Below are 14,622 nucleotides of genomic sequence, written 5' to 3'. Positions count from 1 at the left end.
TCAAGTGGGAAAGATTTTTATCTTTTTAATATCACAAAGGCACTACTGCAATTTATTCAGCAAAATTAACTAATTTACCCATTTATTGCCTGCAATTCTTTTTTTTACATCATTAAAATTCATAGAGGTTGCTACAGCTCTGCTCACTCTTTGGGAAGTTTCCATTAGGCAAAGCATTAGGCTTCTAAACACAAAGACTCTGATTTCATTCTCACACATATTGCCATAATTATTTCTCCCCCACGAAAATGGCTCATAAAGTTGATGTCAGACAAACACAGTGCTAGGGCACACTTATGTTCTGTCTGTGAATTGCTCTGCATCCAGTGGGAACATAACATTAATACTGAGCTGAAATGATCCATTTTTATGTCTCATTATTCAACAACCAAAATGACCAAACCTACTGTTACCTTCCTCCCCCCCCCCCCCCCAAGATAACCAGCACTTAAAGAATTTATGCATACAGTATAAGAAATCATTTTTATTCAAAAGTTGTCTTTAAATAAAGACAACTAAATTGTTTGTCTTTTATACTGTATAATTTTTCAGATTCCCTCTTGGCAAAGATGCCTGTGGGGGCTTGACAGTTTTGTCAGCCCTGTGTGCCCTGTCTATTGTTTAATGTATTTTCGTGTAGCCAGTGGATAAATGAGTAGGGAAATGCTCATCTGTGGGATTAGATCAGTAATTCTGCTATTTGCTTTGGTGAGCTACCAAGCTAAGCAATTCATGTTGATGGGTAGGCTACAGCTGAATCTAATTCTAGTCAGATATTTACCTCTCTCTGTCCGGGGAGTAGTGGTCATCTATAACACGGTGTCTATCCATTCGGGTCAGGGTATTGTAATGCGCAGGAGTAGATCGAGTCCCTCGTGGTCCCTGATCCACATTCCGACTATGAATAAAAGATATCAGATTCTGAGTTCTGGGTGTGCCTGTGCCATTGGTTTCTACAATTGTTAGCAAACAGGGTGGTAAGGAGGTGTGTTAGCTGACCTGTCTTTGGGATGCTTTTACTCTCACATAATTGCAAATGTTCTGGTAAAAAACAATATTGCCCTATAGGAGAAGGTCTCAAGTCCCTGCTAGGGATAGGGCTTTGCTCTTTTGTTTCAAAGGTTGTTCTGTTCTCTTTTGTTTCAAAGTTTGTTCTGTTCTCTATTTTTTTTTTCCCTTTCAATTAAAAAGGATAATTTAAGACAAAGTAAGTCCTTCCACACAGTACCTTCAAGGAAAATTTCCTTCCTAGCTGAAACAAACACTGAAAGGAGTTTGTGAGCTCTTAATTTTGACCGTACTAGAAAGATCTAAACTGTAGTAAGAAAGGATGAGGACTTCTGTCTGTTATGGTAGAGTGCAACCTGCTGAAAACATCATCATCTGAATTAAACAAGAGATGCTTGTTTTTCACTGGAAAGCTTATTTTGTAGCCTCACTAGCATAGAATCTGAACAAGAACTATTTAATTAGGTGCAGGCAGAACACAGAGAGCAGGTCCTGTTAAAGGGCACCAATCACTTGCACAGTTTTTGAGACAAAGCTTTGCCCACTGGCTGCTTTACTCAATTTAACTGTTAGTACCTAGTGATACACACTAACGTCATGTACAACAAATCCACAAGAACAGGAAGACAGGAAGACAACAGTTACTTGTGAAAGTTATGAGATCATAATATAAACAAACCAATGAACTATTGGCCCCTCCACACAAATTAATGTTTATACCAACAAATTCTTCTTCTTCCTGTCCTTTCCCACAGTCTTCCCTAATAAGATGGGTTCTTTTTCACCCTTTTATACCACTCAGATCACATCCTTCCTTGTCACTTTCTCAGTCCTTTGATACCTGTCATCCTTATCCTCTGTCATTTGCCAGCCCTTGATTAGTGTGAAGCTGTATGTGTATCTTTCACTGCTGCTGCCACACAGATGTTTATTTCTGCATCTAAGTGCTGTGAAGATGTTGCCCAGCACAAAAGCTTTTGTCTCCAGCTCTACTTCATTTCTCTTACAGAATTTCCCCACTCTGGCTTTCATACAACCAAATACAAAGATTACTTTGGAGAGTAGACTTTATGTTTGCTATATTAAAAGTGAGTAAAATTCTTCCTCCTTCTACTCTACAGCTCTTTACATGTTTGAACCCTCTTAATTATACCCAAATTATAGGCAATCCAGCACAGGCTTTACCCCACACCACTAAACTCAATCATGTATATTTGTACTCTAAAACATATACTGACAGGGCTCCTTTGCTCTGCTTTGTTAATTTCTTTGCTTTCCCAACAAATCCTCATTACTGCTTTCTGAATTCTAGTTTCTGTCTTACCTTTTCCCTCTCTCTTTCCATTCAGGTTTAAAAGACATCGGGTTTTTCCCTCCCCTGTCTATGGTATTATCATCTTATTTTGCTCATCTTTTTTTTAACATATTTAAAACACTTCAGCTTTCTCAAGTTGTTGTTCTTTGCAGAGTTTTCCAAAGATGTGACCTTTGCTGTCTGCCCACACAACCAAAACTCCTACCTATACTCTGATTAGAAGCCTTAGTCCTGAAAACTCAGTACCACTCTTGCCTGCTCAAACCACTCTGATAGGATTGTGTTATTGGCTTAGTGTTCTAAATAAACAATTTCTTCTTTAAATTCCTGTATTATATCAGATTTCAACTGCATGCTGCATTTTAACATCCTACTCTAGACAACTGTATTGCTCCTCCTTCAAAGTGTCACTACTGTTTCAGTTCTGTTTCTCTCTGCTGAAGATGCCTTTGTCAGCCAGATTTACTATTTAACAGAAAATTGCATTCTTTCTCCAATCAAACTCACTCCACAAGAAAAGTTGCTTCCACAACATGTCTTCACTCCATTGCAGTTGACAGAGAACATGTATGGAGCAGCCAGGTAGAGAACAACAAGCATCCTACTAGATGCTCCACACCATATCAGCCTAGCCACTTTCCACAGCCATCTCTATGTTCCTTTATTCAAATGCACAGCCAGAGAAAAAGCCAATCATGATATTCAGTGTCTGCCACAGCCTAAACTCCATTCTTACCTATAAAGAGAACTGTCCATTGAATATATTAGCTGAAAACATTACAAGAGCAGTAACAATTTCTTGTCAGCTACTATGCCATGTGGCTTCCATGGAGTTTACTAACAAAATACAGTGGAAAGTTGAAGGAATGAAAAAATGGCTTCTAAGATGTAACAGCAACTTGCACTCCTGTGGCCCAAAAGCTCCTGCCTTCAGGGGCATCAGTCACTCACTGGCAGTTCCCTGGGCACGCAGCATGTTTACTGCTGTTGGAATGTGTCTGTAGTTGCAGATGCTTAGCAAACTCAGATACATGGCATAAATGTGATTGATAATGCCTAGAGCTTCGCCAGGCACACCTGGACTTTCAGTAGAACAAAAAAAGAGACATTTGTGTAACCCAAGCATTATGCTGCTTTTCTGCAGGCTCTCAAGCAACCCAGTTCTCTGGGCTAGATGGATCCTCAAAGAAATGGTTTGGTGTGTGAGCATGGAAATGTTACATAAATAATGCATCTGATTGTGAGATTGTAGGAAACAGCTGATACTTTATTTTTCCTCTGTAAGCTCAAAAATATTTTTACAGATTTAGCTTTAAGACATCCAGGAAGCAAGAAGTTTCCTACATGGGAAAAATGCCAAATGACAAGAGAATGAAAAGAAGGGTTTTCGACGGTGTTAGACAAGTGTTCATTAATAGCTTGGGTAAAATTTCTGCCCCAGATGCACAAACAAAGCCACAAATACCCCCACACAAAGAGATGTGGCTCACATTTATGCCTGTATCCAAGACAAATAACCCTAGGAGATTTAGCATGGGCAATTACTTAGACTGAAATCAGGATAGAAGAAATCAGAATAGGCTCCTCTGTGTCTACTGCTTTATGTCTCATTTGAAGTCAGACTGTATTTACACATGGGGTCAGGTTTCAAGTAGCAGCTTGAAGTTTCTGCCTGCAATCATGTGGTATAATTTAGAATCCTAACACCTCACTGATGCCAATAAACAAATAAATAAATGCTTTAGTCTGTATCTGGTAGAGGAAATGGTAAGCAAGCATATAAGTAAGAGAATACGATGTCAAGAGAATCTTAAGCCAACAAAAAGAACAAAGGTATTAGCAAGAAAAGCAGAACACCAGAGAATCAGAATGGTTGTAGAAGAAAGGGATAGATGCATGTACCTGACAGGAAATATTGGATATCAAAAACATTATGGGGCAAATAACTTCCCCTTTTATTCCAGCTGAATTATGTCAGTTGGAAATCTACCTATATGTGGAGATAAAAATGCTGAAAACTAGGCTTCATGCTTTACATCTGTCCTTCTGCTTCCTCTTCAGGAAGCTCATTCATGCAGGAAAACTCTTAATTCCGGGTTAAACAGGAACTGCAGCTGCACAGTGGTCATTTGCTGAAATGTCTGGCTTTGGGGAGAAATGTCCTGATCTTTGTTTCACAAGACAAAGAGTTATCAGAGACCTACTAAAATCAGGAGTAGACAGTTCTCAGTAGAGGTCTGTGTGTGCCCTGCTGCTTCAAATGTTTAACAGAAAGAGTAGAAAAAAAAATTACTACAGGAAAAAAAAAGAACCAAAAAAAAAAGAGTATGACTCTCCCAGAGCCTTAACTCTACAGGGGCAAAAGGGTCAAAATCTGCCACTGACAAAGGGACCCTAAGAAAACCTTGAACCATCACATGCTGTAAATCAGCTCTTGAAAGTGAAAGAGGAAAAGGATGGAGGAATATTTTTCTTTTCTCAGATTGGAATGGAGGGAGTTTTGATGAAAAACATGACAAAACTGGTTGAGATTTTCCACATCAGTATAACGTGAGGAGAAAGAAAACACCACACATGGGCTTTGTAACATCTCTTAAGGTCTAACTAATTCATTTCCATCTCGAAAGCCTGAACATTCTTTGCAGAATTGTTACAGGATCAATACCACTTAAATTTATAACCTGCAGAGTTAAAGAGCAGTGTACCTTTGTGGAGGAGGGACGCTGGGAGACCACGATCTAGTCCGTCCTATGCTATCTCCGCGGTGAGGTGACCCTGACCGAGAGCAATGGTTAGATGACATAACTTGTTCTGGCACCGAGAGCGTGGAACTCTGCAGATCTCTCCCATTATGTCGATAATCTACAAAGAAATGGAAATATTCAATTCATTTGAAAGTGCACTTTTTAATTTCATAGAAATCATAGAATCAACCAGGTTGGAAGACATCTTCAAGATCATCCAGTCCAACCTAGCACCCAGCCCTATCCAATCAACTAGACCATGGCACTAAGTGCCTCATCCAGGCTTTTCTTGAAGATCTCCAGGGATGGTGACTCCACCACCTCTCTGGGCAGCACATTCCAATGGCCAATCTCTCTTTCTGTGACAAATTTCTTCCTAACATCCTGCCTGAACCTCCCCTGGTGCAGCTTGAGACTGTGTCCTCTTGTTCTGGTGCTGGTTGCCTGGGAGAACAGACTGTCTACAACCTCCCTTCAGGTAGTTGTAAAGAGCAAGAAGGTCTCCCCTGAGCCTCCTCTTCTCCAGGCTAAACAACCCCATCTCTTTCAGCTTCTCCTCACAGGGCTGTGCTCCAGGCCCCTCAATAGTTTCATTGCCCTTCTCTGGGCACATTTCAGTACCTCAGTATCTCTCTTGAATTGAGGAGCCCAGAACTGGACACAGGACTCACAGTGTGACCTGACCAGTTCTGAGTACAGGGGAAGAATAACTTCCCTTGTCCTGCTGGCCACACTATTCCTGATACAGGCCAGGATGCCATTGGCTCTCCTGGCCACCTGGGCACACTGCTGGCTCACGTTCAGCCTACTATCTACCAGCACCCCCAGGTCCCTTTCCTACGGTATCTGTAGTAGAAGCAGGATAAAAGATGGAATCTGATCAAGAATATTTATAATGTCATCTCCTAGGGGTTTGGTTTGGTTTGTTTGTGCTTTTTTGGTGGGGTTTTTTTGTGGTTACTTGGGGGGTTTGTGGGGGTTTGGGTTATTTTTGTGTTTTGTTTTGTTTTTTAAAGAAGCCCCAAATTCGTACAGTTGTTTCCTGTTCACAGAATCACAGAATGTTAGGGGTTGGAAGGGACTGCAAAAGATCATCCACTCCAACCCTCCTGCCAGAGCAGGAGCACCCAGGGCAGGTCACACAGGAACACATCCAGGCAGGTGGTTTTGAATAACTCCAGAGAAGGAGACTCCACGGCCTCTCTGGGCAGCCTGCTCCAGGGTTCTGCCACCCTCACAGTGAAAAAGCTTTTCTTTATGTTCACATGGAACCTTCTATGCTCCAGCTTTCACCCGCTGCTCTCTGTCCTATCATTGGACATCACGGAGGAGAGTCTGTTGTTATACTTCAGTACAGCTATAGTTTTTAGGGTCCTATACTTCTAAAGTACAGAAATAAATGGCAACAAATTGGGGATTTATAATAACCACTATATCAAAGTGTAACATTTCTTTGTTGTGGTCAGGATGATGCATTTATCCTAAAACTAGTCATTTCCCTTAGAGTAAGATACTAAATTGACGATTGCCATTTCAATGAAAATTGTACCCTAATAACTCTATACAATGCACTGCAAACAGAAACATCCACAATCAAAGTCTAATGCCAAGCTCATTTTTACAATCTGGGCTAGGAAACTATGGTGTGGTTAAACATGGGGGTTGGGTCCAAGAAAGCTTTGTATTTCAGAAACAATAAAATCAACAATGACTCACTGACAACAGGTTTCACTCCTCGGTTCTGAACTTAAGCTAATGATGTCTTTTACAAATGAAATGAGCTAAAGCCATGCAGACACCTGCCCTCACCCTGGGCTTAATCTTGAATTAGGATAACAGAAGGCATAAATGGTCCAAGCAAAAGCATTCCCAGTGACAATAGCTGGCAAGGCTACCACATGGGCGTTTTATGTAGGCTTTCAGGAAATGGCTTTTTAAAAGCTGGATGTGTTAAAATGACTGCACCCAACTGCAAATGTGGAATTCACTGTCCTAAGGCATAATACTTTCTGTGGAGAAAATAGCATGTATGTGTGGAGACATACAGCAATTTCAAAGAAGTTTCCACAGTTTATCAAAGCTTAATGATTCATTGGTCTTTATATGCTCAGCAATCAATGCTGGAACTCTTCTAAACCCCAAATAGACTTTCAAGCTGCTGTTGATGATTGATCAGCCATGGGCTATGAAGTGGTAACTTTGCTACTCCTAATCTGAGAATTTAATTCTCTCTAGAATGTGCCTGGCTTTGCTTGCCCAGGGCTTGAAAGAACCATGTGTCTCTCAAGGCAGGTGATATTCCAAAAGTCATGGTGTCCTTCTCAGTTGAAATAGGTGTGATTTAACTTTCAACTTGAAAAAAAAGCAAAATATACCAAGCCCTTGAAATAAGGTTGGAGAAGGAAAGCAAAACTATTTTCCTGTTGAAAGAAATTATGAACAGCACAACAGGTGATAAGTGCAACCTGACCCAGGAGCTGATATGGAGCAAAGCAGGTAGCTATTTATAACAGCAGTAAAAATAGGGTAAACACTGGAAAGTGTTAGCAGCTATAAATATTAAGTCACTACCATAAAATCAATCATAACAATGGCAAGCCTCTTAAATCAATATACAGAGCACTCAGAACCTGATAATCAGTAAAGAGATAATCAGCTATAAACAACTGTGAGCTGCAGTCACTCCAGGGACAGGCATGTGACAAAGTTATCTGCAACACTACCACCTTTGTTTTTTTTGTTTTAATCATCAGGGGGCTTAATTAAAAACTATGATACAAATCAACTGAGGGTTTGTACAAGGCACACCAAATATAGCTTCCTCTGAGCTGAAGTTTTAATTTTCTCTGGTTTAAGGAAGAATGTTAATGCTTTTGGCTTTTTCATCCACAGAGTAAGGCTCTCCTGTGCTGATGTTGTGCTATGCAGGGGACATGTTCAGGAAATACTAAAATTAATGAATCATTAGCACATTCTGCAGCTTTCAGCCACAAAATTGCAGAACACCAGAAACCTCCAAGTATGAGGTTCACAGCCAGGGCACTAAAATAACCCTGAAAAAAACAACTGGAAAGCACTAACGACACTCTCTTTAATTTAGGTGTCTTGCTGCTAGATTGACTTGAGAGAAGCTTTTTGTATGAAAACTGCAGAAAAGAGTTATTGGAATTGCCATTCAGCAGAGGCAAAATAATTTACTTGTTTCAGACACTGATGCTAAGTGGCACTTTCTCCACTTCAACATCTGCACTGGCTTGAGGTGTCAAGCTTTCTCTCAATCAGATGTTTAATTTTTAACACTCACTGTGGTAGGGCTTAGGAAAAGGCACTAATTAAAAACAATTACACAACCAAATTGCCATAAGTACTTAACGTCCCAAGACTTCACCGACGGGCACTTTGGAGACAGTTCAGTTCTTTTATACAAATGTGTTCACCTTCTGTGGTGATTTAAACATCTAAATGCAGAACTTGGATGTCCTCTGCAAAAGTGCTGACAGAAACTGATCAAATCAATTGGATTATTCAGACCTGCATGCTCTATAAATTGAAGATCCGTGGTCTTTGGGTTTATAAAGCTCCCTTTGTTTCAGCTGATATAGTCTGACACAATCTTGCCTACAGGTTCACATCCAGAAAGATATTCTGTTGTTGGGCTTCTACTTATCGCCAGTTTATTCAATGCCAACTGACCTTGTGAGACCAGCACCTGAGAAGTTGTACAAAAAGGTGTGGTGTAGAAAATCTCAGCTTCAATCAGGCAGATGGCAAAGCCAGACAGCATACATCTTTCAGTGAACTACCAATAAATACACAAGACCAAGGATGCTGCATGGATTTCATAAACTCACAGAATGGTTTGGATTGGAAGTGCCCCTTACATACTACCTTGTTCACTGTTTCAAACAGCAGTAAAATCAAGAGAAAGCAAAGAAGAATTCTTGCCCTTCCTACAGGTTTCTGGAGTTTAGTTGGCAGGTCCAATACTTTGAATAACCATTGATTTCATGGAAAGGATCGCTGAGAGTACCTGACAGACGTCAGCAAACATACTTGATGTGATCAACTATTTACATGGCAGGAGGAAAAAGAGCAAAGTGAAGTGTCGTGTTAAATAAAAGCTGAAAGTGCAGTATGAAAGAACTGGGGTAAGGAAAGCAGGAAGACAACAAAGAGAGACAAATAGCTGCGTGCAAAGAAGGCATATATTCTAACCAAGATTGGGATGAGTCTGCAAGTGACTAGAAAAGCCTTAAACAAGAGCAGAACGTGGATGATGAAACAAGACAAGGATAAACCAGAAGAGTTGCAAACATAGTGACAGTTGCACACACACAAAAAGGAAGGAAATAAATACAGATTTCAAAACCAAGAGAACATCAAACTTTGCCACCGACACAACCAGTCAACCAGTCTCCAAGACAGGCCAAAGTCTGCCTAGCAGAAGTTCCAGCTGGCAGTCCTGCTGCCCCTGCTCCCTAATGTGCATTACCAAAGACACTTACTTGGTGTCTGCTGGAAAAATACAGGACGAGGTTCCACTTATTTTTCAACAGAGAAGCATTGCAGAATTCACAGCAATGTATTAGAAATAAGAAGGGACTTTGAACATAGAAGTGTAAATGTAGAGAGTAATACCTGAAACAACACCAATTCCATCATCACAGTCATAATCAGAGACTTCACTGTCACTGATTCTTTTGGACCCTGCCAAAAAAAAACAAAAGTTAAATGAAAATCAGAAATGTATCATTTATTTCAAAGTATCCCCAGTCAATAACACATGAAGAAATGTAAGGAGTTCATACTAGACAATGAAGCACTAATAAAAGCAGACAAGGGACATTATTAACATTATATCATGGCAAAAATCAGGAATGGTTTGCTTAAGTTAACAGTATCCTCAGTCAGTAATACATAAAGAAATGTAAGGAGTTCATACTAGACAAAGAAGCACTAATATAAGCAGACAAGGGACATTATTAACATTATATCATGGCAAATGTATTAGCATACCAGCTAAGTGTTTGATATAATATACATTGAAATGCTGAAATACAGCTCCATAACACTGCTGCTGTTGAATATTTTCATACACTTCATGTCTGTATGCATTCATTCCACACAGAAACTGGCATCACACTGTTCATCTTCCAAGCTCTCACACACAAGGCATCATCTCTCTATGAATTTTTTCAATACCAGAAACATTAATCATCTTAACTGGATGCAATGCTTTCTGCAGAGTAATAGTAAGTGTTATCAGGACAGGCAGCTACACGAATATAATGTGTCCTGATAAAATGTCTCTGTGATACCCTGGAGGAAGCAACCTACTAAATGCTCTATAAGAGTACACCAATCAAAACAGGCAGAACTTTGTTGGCAAAAGCAGATTCCAAATCCACAATTACACTCAGAATACAGGCCACATAGGACAGCTACACACGTCAGTTTGTGTTTAGCTTAATTCTACTTCTGTCTTCTGTGGCACCTTTAAACACAAGTTGATTGCTGGCATCAGGATTAAGCACTGGAACGTGAATGTCAATTATTGATTTCCTTGGTTTACAGGTGAACATCCCTGTTCCTCAGCAAGGCACTCTGGCTGTTCTAATTCTCTGGCCACCAGAAAATAGCTAACTAGAAGTTAGCAGTTTTAATCTGCTTATCACTAAACCATCAGTTGTGGGAGACCTTTTTAGTCCTACCATAGGCAATTGATTCTGAAAAACACAGGCACAAAAATACCACTTGAAACCTGAGGTAAACTTAAAGACCCCTAGGAGAGAGCAGGATTATTGTCCTATCAGGGTGGCAGGTACAGAAAGATGCCTGCCCTCCCTTCTTGGCAGCAACCTGGTAGAACAAGCACTGGGAGGACTTTTGACAAACATCAAAGTTTTCAAGATAAAGATTTTGTGGAAATCATTTTATCACAGGAACTGCTGCTGCTTTTCAAACACATCTGGCCACCCAGCAGGGGATAGGGGAAGGCCCTTCTTTAGTGAAATAGTGTGCTTGCAGGATCACAAGTTTTGTGTTTCAGCCTTCATGCTTTCAGCAGGCAGGGCTTCTGGCAAATCAGACTTCTCCTAAGCCATCCTGTTTATCACAAGTCCCTAAACAAAGCACTGCCTACAAACTCAGGAAATTTCTTTTCAAGTCACAGTGTTCTCTCGACCTCCATAATATGCTGTGTCATTAAGTTCTGCCGTTTTATTTTGCACTGGGTGAAACAAACTTCAGTTCTGTTTCTCTTACATTATTTCAGACAATGCCCTCCAAGCTTTTGCATCCTGAGAAACATGAATCAGCGTTCTGTACTCTTCCAGTCATCTCTTGTTTTGAGCTGAAATGTCATTGATTCATTTGCACATGCAAGCTGTTCTGCATTTCTGATTGCTCCTGCTGTATGTTTGTGTGTTCTGCTGCTCTTCTGCCTTTCAAAAGAAGCCAGAAGTGACTGCAGCAATCAAGATGAGGATGTATGAATTTATAGAACAGGCTGCAGATGATTCCTTTTGGGATAAAAACTGTTATGGCAAAAAGTATTCAACTAGTAAATGGTCTAAGTGTGCTATGCATTAATTCTTAGTAAACACAATCTGGCCTGCCATTACACCATGCAGTTCCAGTAGAGCTACGTTAATTAGTGTCATTGAATTGCAGGAAAAGCGAGGGGGTTCCTTGCAAATAGGAAATGAAAATTAGTACAATGAAAGCCATGCTTTGCTCTCCTGCACCCTGCAGTTCTTACCTGGTAGAATTATTAGTTCCTTTTGCTATAAAAGTTTTGAGATAGCCATGCTATAGTGGGCAGGGGAAAAGTGTCTTTGAATTCAAGGAATAAGTAAAGTCTTTATTTCAAACAAGAAATAGAAAGCAAGTGCTCATATTTAGGACTCAAGAAAGCCTAGAAGAGTTTTCATCCTCTTAATGGATTTACTGAGAATCAGGATTTCTAAACCAAATTCAGTCTGACAAGGACAATATTCAGTCTGACAATATTCAGTTCTTAATTACAGTATCAGAGAGGCCCCACAAAAATCTCTCTTGCTTCCCAAAGAGCAAGCATTGGTTTCACCTGCCATTTTCAGTCAATCCTCCTACTGCTGTGGTGATATAAACACCAGTTATCAAGAATTATGCCTTCATTCTCCTTAGCTACTAATTTAAAACCAGGTCATTAATATCAAAGGACAATATTTGTGACCAAACACCAAGCAAGAGAGCCCTTGTTTGGCTGGGATTTGATTTGGATCTAAAAGACAGAAGCCCCCAAAGGGAGGGGAGAGCAGTGTGATTCTGGCCTCTGGTAACCCTGCTGCTGATCTGGCAGTGGAACTGTAACTGCTGTACAGAGATGCCAAAAACATCACTCAGGTTCTCTCAGAGAGGATTGTGGCACAGGAAGAGGAGGGCAAGCGAGTGGTTTGTGGATGCTCATCATGTGGATGCTTGGAAAGGTTTATGCCACGAAAGATAGAAGAGGACTGAATCAACTATGATTCAAATGAATGTCATTAACTCATCTAATTCATCCTTATGAATAAATCTCATTACAACTGCAGTTGCTCTTTATTTATGTTTATCTTTACAGCCTAGTACATCTGCTTTAGCATATTTTTAGAATATATCTTCTGTAGACTGGAGAAAAGCTCTGCATCTTTCAGGATGAAAAGAGCCAGCTGCTGTCACAGTGGGCTCTAGACTTCCCAGTTGCACAGCTAAAATTTGATGTTGTAGAAGTCACAGGATATATATGGCAGGAAAGAGAGACCAAGAAGCTTCAATAGACCACAGTTATAAAAGTCAGGAGTCTCTCTCTATCTCTGTCCCCTCAAACTGCAGCCACCCTTTCCAGAATCTCCTAATACCTCAACTCCAAATCACCTTCTAGGATCCAGAGATGCTTTTCTCTTTTTTATATACAGACATCTGTCTTTGCTCCCATCTGACCCACAGGGAAGAGATGGGGCATGGAGAAAGTAAATGGGATTGTATTGACACCCCTAAGATGGAAGTAGTGATAGAGTCAAGAGAAAAATCAGATTTCAGGGCTGTCTCCAATTGCTTTCACTACTGCAAAGAGGAAAGTGTCTTGAAACAGCTGACATCCCTTAAGTATCTGTAAGAGGAGATACGAAGCGTGTGCAGAGCAGATCATGTATTCTACCTCCTCGAGAAGAGGCTACTATAAGCCAACTCTAACAGATTTAAACTGAAAAACAACAATATTTAAACAATATTTCACACAAGCGCAAATTGAAATGCTGGTGAAGACGTCAGAAGACATTTCAACCAGCATTAATTACTTGGTCTTATCATTGGAAATCAGTGTTTTCAGGAAGGATGGAGAAAGGAAAGGATGTCAATTATATAGAGATGAATTATGAATTTGGAGCTTCTGCGAAGGAATCAGGTTATATTTATGTAAAAGGTCTTTCGTTAAGTCTGGGAACAGAAGCAACTACAACTTGCACAGGTCAAACTCCTTTATTGAACTGAATATTTGAAATACCAGTATCATTGCTGGCACCTTAGTTTAATACCTCCTGCAATGTTTGCAGGAGTAATTTCATTTGCTATGCATTGATTTTAAATGGTAATTTTCTTTTTCTAAGCTATTGACAATGTAGATTTGAACAATTAGGCCTCGGTGCCTCTTCAGCCACCTCTCTTCCAAACAGCACTTCATTATCTAATCCATTTGAACCCCCTGACCGTAACACAGGAAAAGAACAATTCATACTTTATCTGTGATGTGTGAAAATGTAGCCTGCCACAAGTCATTCCAAGTGAGTGTTGCCAACAAAGCTATTTTTTTGTAACCTTAAAGAATATCCTAAAGTGTTTGACAAGTGCAGTACAGAATATGGTATTTGCTTCAAAAGCAGGAAGATTAAACCCCTTCAAACATAAATTCAAACCTGAGTTTCAGTATATAACACCCAGGATGCTGGGTGCATCAAATTAATACATTGATGCCAGTGGTTTGCCTATAATTCACTTTTTCTCTGATGGATTTTAAAGGTGAAGAATGGCTTTAATTACATCTTACTGCCATTGCACTGGAATACAGCTTATTAATGAAACATTCTTAGGGATATTATTACCATTTTGTCTGATAACTGGGGGGTAACAGATGGTAAATAAGGACTTTTGAATGTCTTCCACCAGGATTAATAGTTATTACAGTTACAGATTGAAGGCAAAATAGACCCCATGCTGGAGTGTACCATTAGCTAGTGACCCCATCAGCTAGTGTAAGCCACATAAATAATGTTTAATTCAGCATAACCCTAACCCAAGCGAAACCAGAAGATTCACTTTAGCACCTTTTGGGTTTTATAGCCTTAAACTATCAATAAAATTGTTTTCCAGGGACAGCTTACTTTGGGGGCAGTGGAGAACTTCCCATCAGAACTTAATAACCACCAGCAACCTCTTTCCCTCTTGCTCTTTCCTGCTTCCCTACCACTGCTACATAAGCTGCCTGCCACCCCGCTCAGCCCAATTCCACAATGGCATGTAGACACTCAGACTGGAAGG

The 14,622-nt window shown here is 40.1% G+C and overlaps 1 protein-coding gene across 49 annotated transcripts in view; it reads right to left on the bottom strand.

Moving 5' to 3' along the window:
• Window positions 1-14,622, bottom strand: part of RIMS2 (regulating synaptic membrane exocytosis 2) — a 378,604-nt gene that overhangs the window by 133,389 nt on the left and 230,593 nt on the right. For 48 of the 49 annotated variants that reach the window (XM_068161226.1, XM_068161227.1, XM_068161209.1 and 45 more), the window contains 3 exons: window positions 9,706-9,774; window positions 5,029-5,185; window positions 782-898 (listed from right to left, as the gene is read on the bottom strand). In XM_068161226.1, coding sequence (XP_068017327.1) covers window positions 782-898; window positions 5,029-5,185; window positions 9,706-9,774 — 343 coding nt within the window. The remainder of the gene's footprint in view (window positions 1-781; window positions 899-5,028; window positions 5,186-9,705; window positions 9,775-14,622) is intronic. The other variant, XM_068161246.1, reaches the window with a different exon arrangement.

The sequence above is a fragment of the Melanerpes formicivorus genome, unplaced genomic scaffold, assembly GCF_026170545.1.
Source record: "Melanerpes formicivorus ecotype bairdi unplaced genomic scaffold, bMelFor1.0.p_v2 SCAF_56, whole genome shotgun sequence".
In the NCBI taxonomy this organism is placed as follows: Eukaryota; Metazoa; Chordata; class Aves; order Piciformes; family Picidae; genus Melanerpes; species Melanerpes formicivorus.
This window is presented reverse-complemented; position numbering and strand designations above follow the sequence as displayed.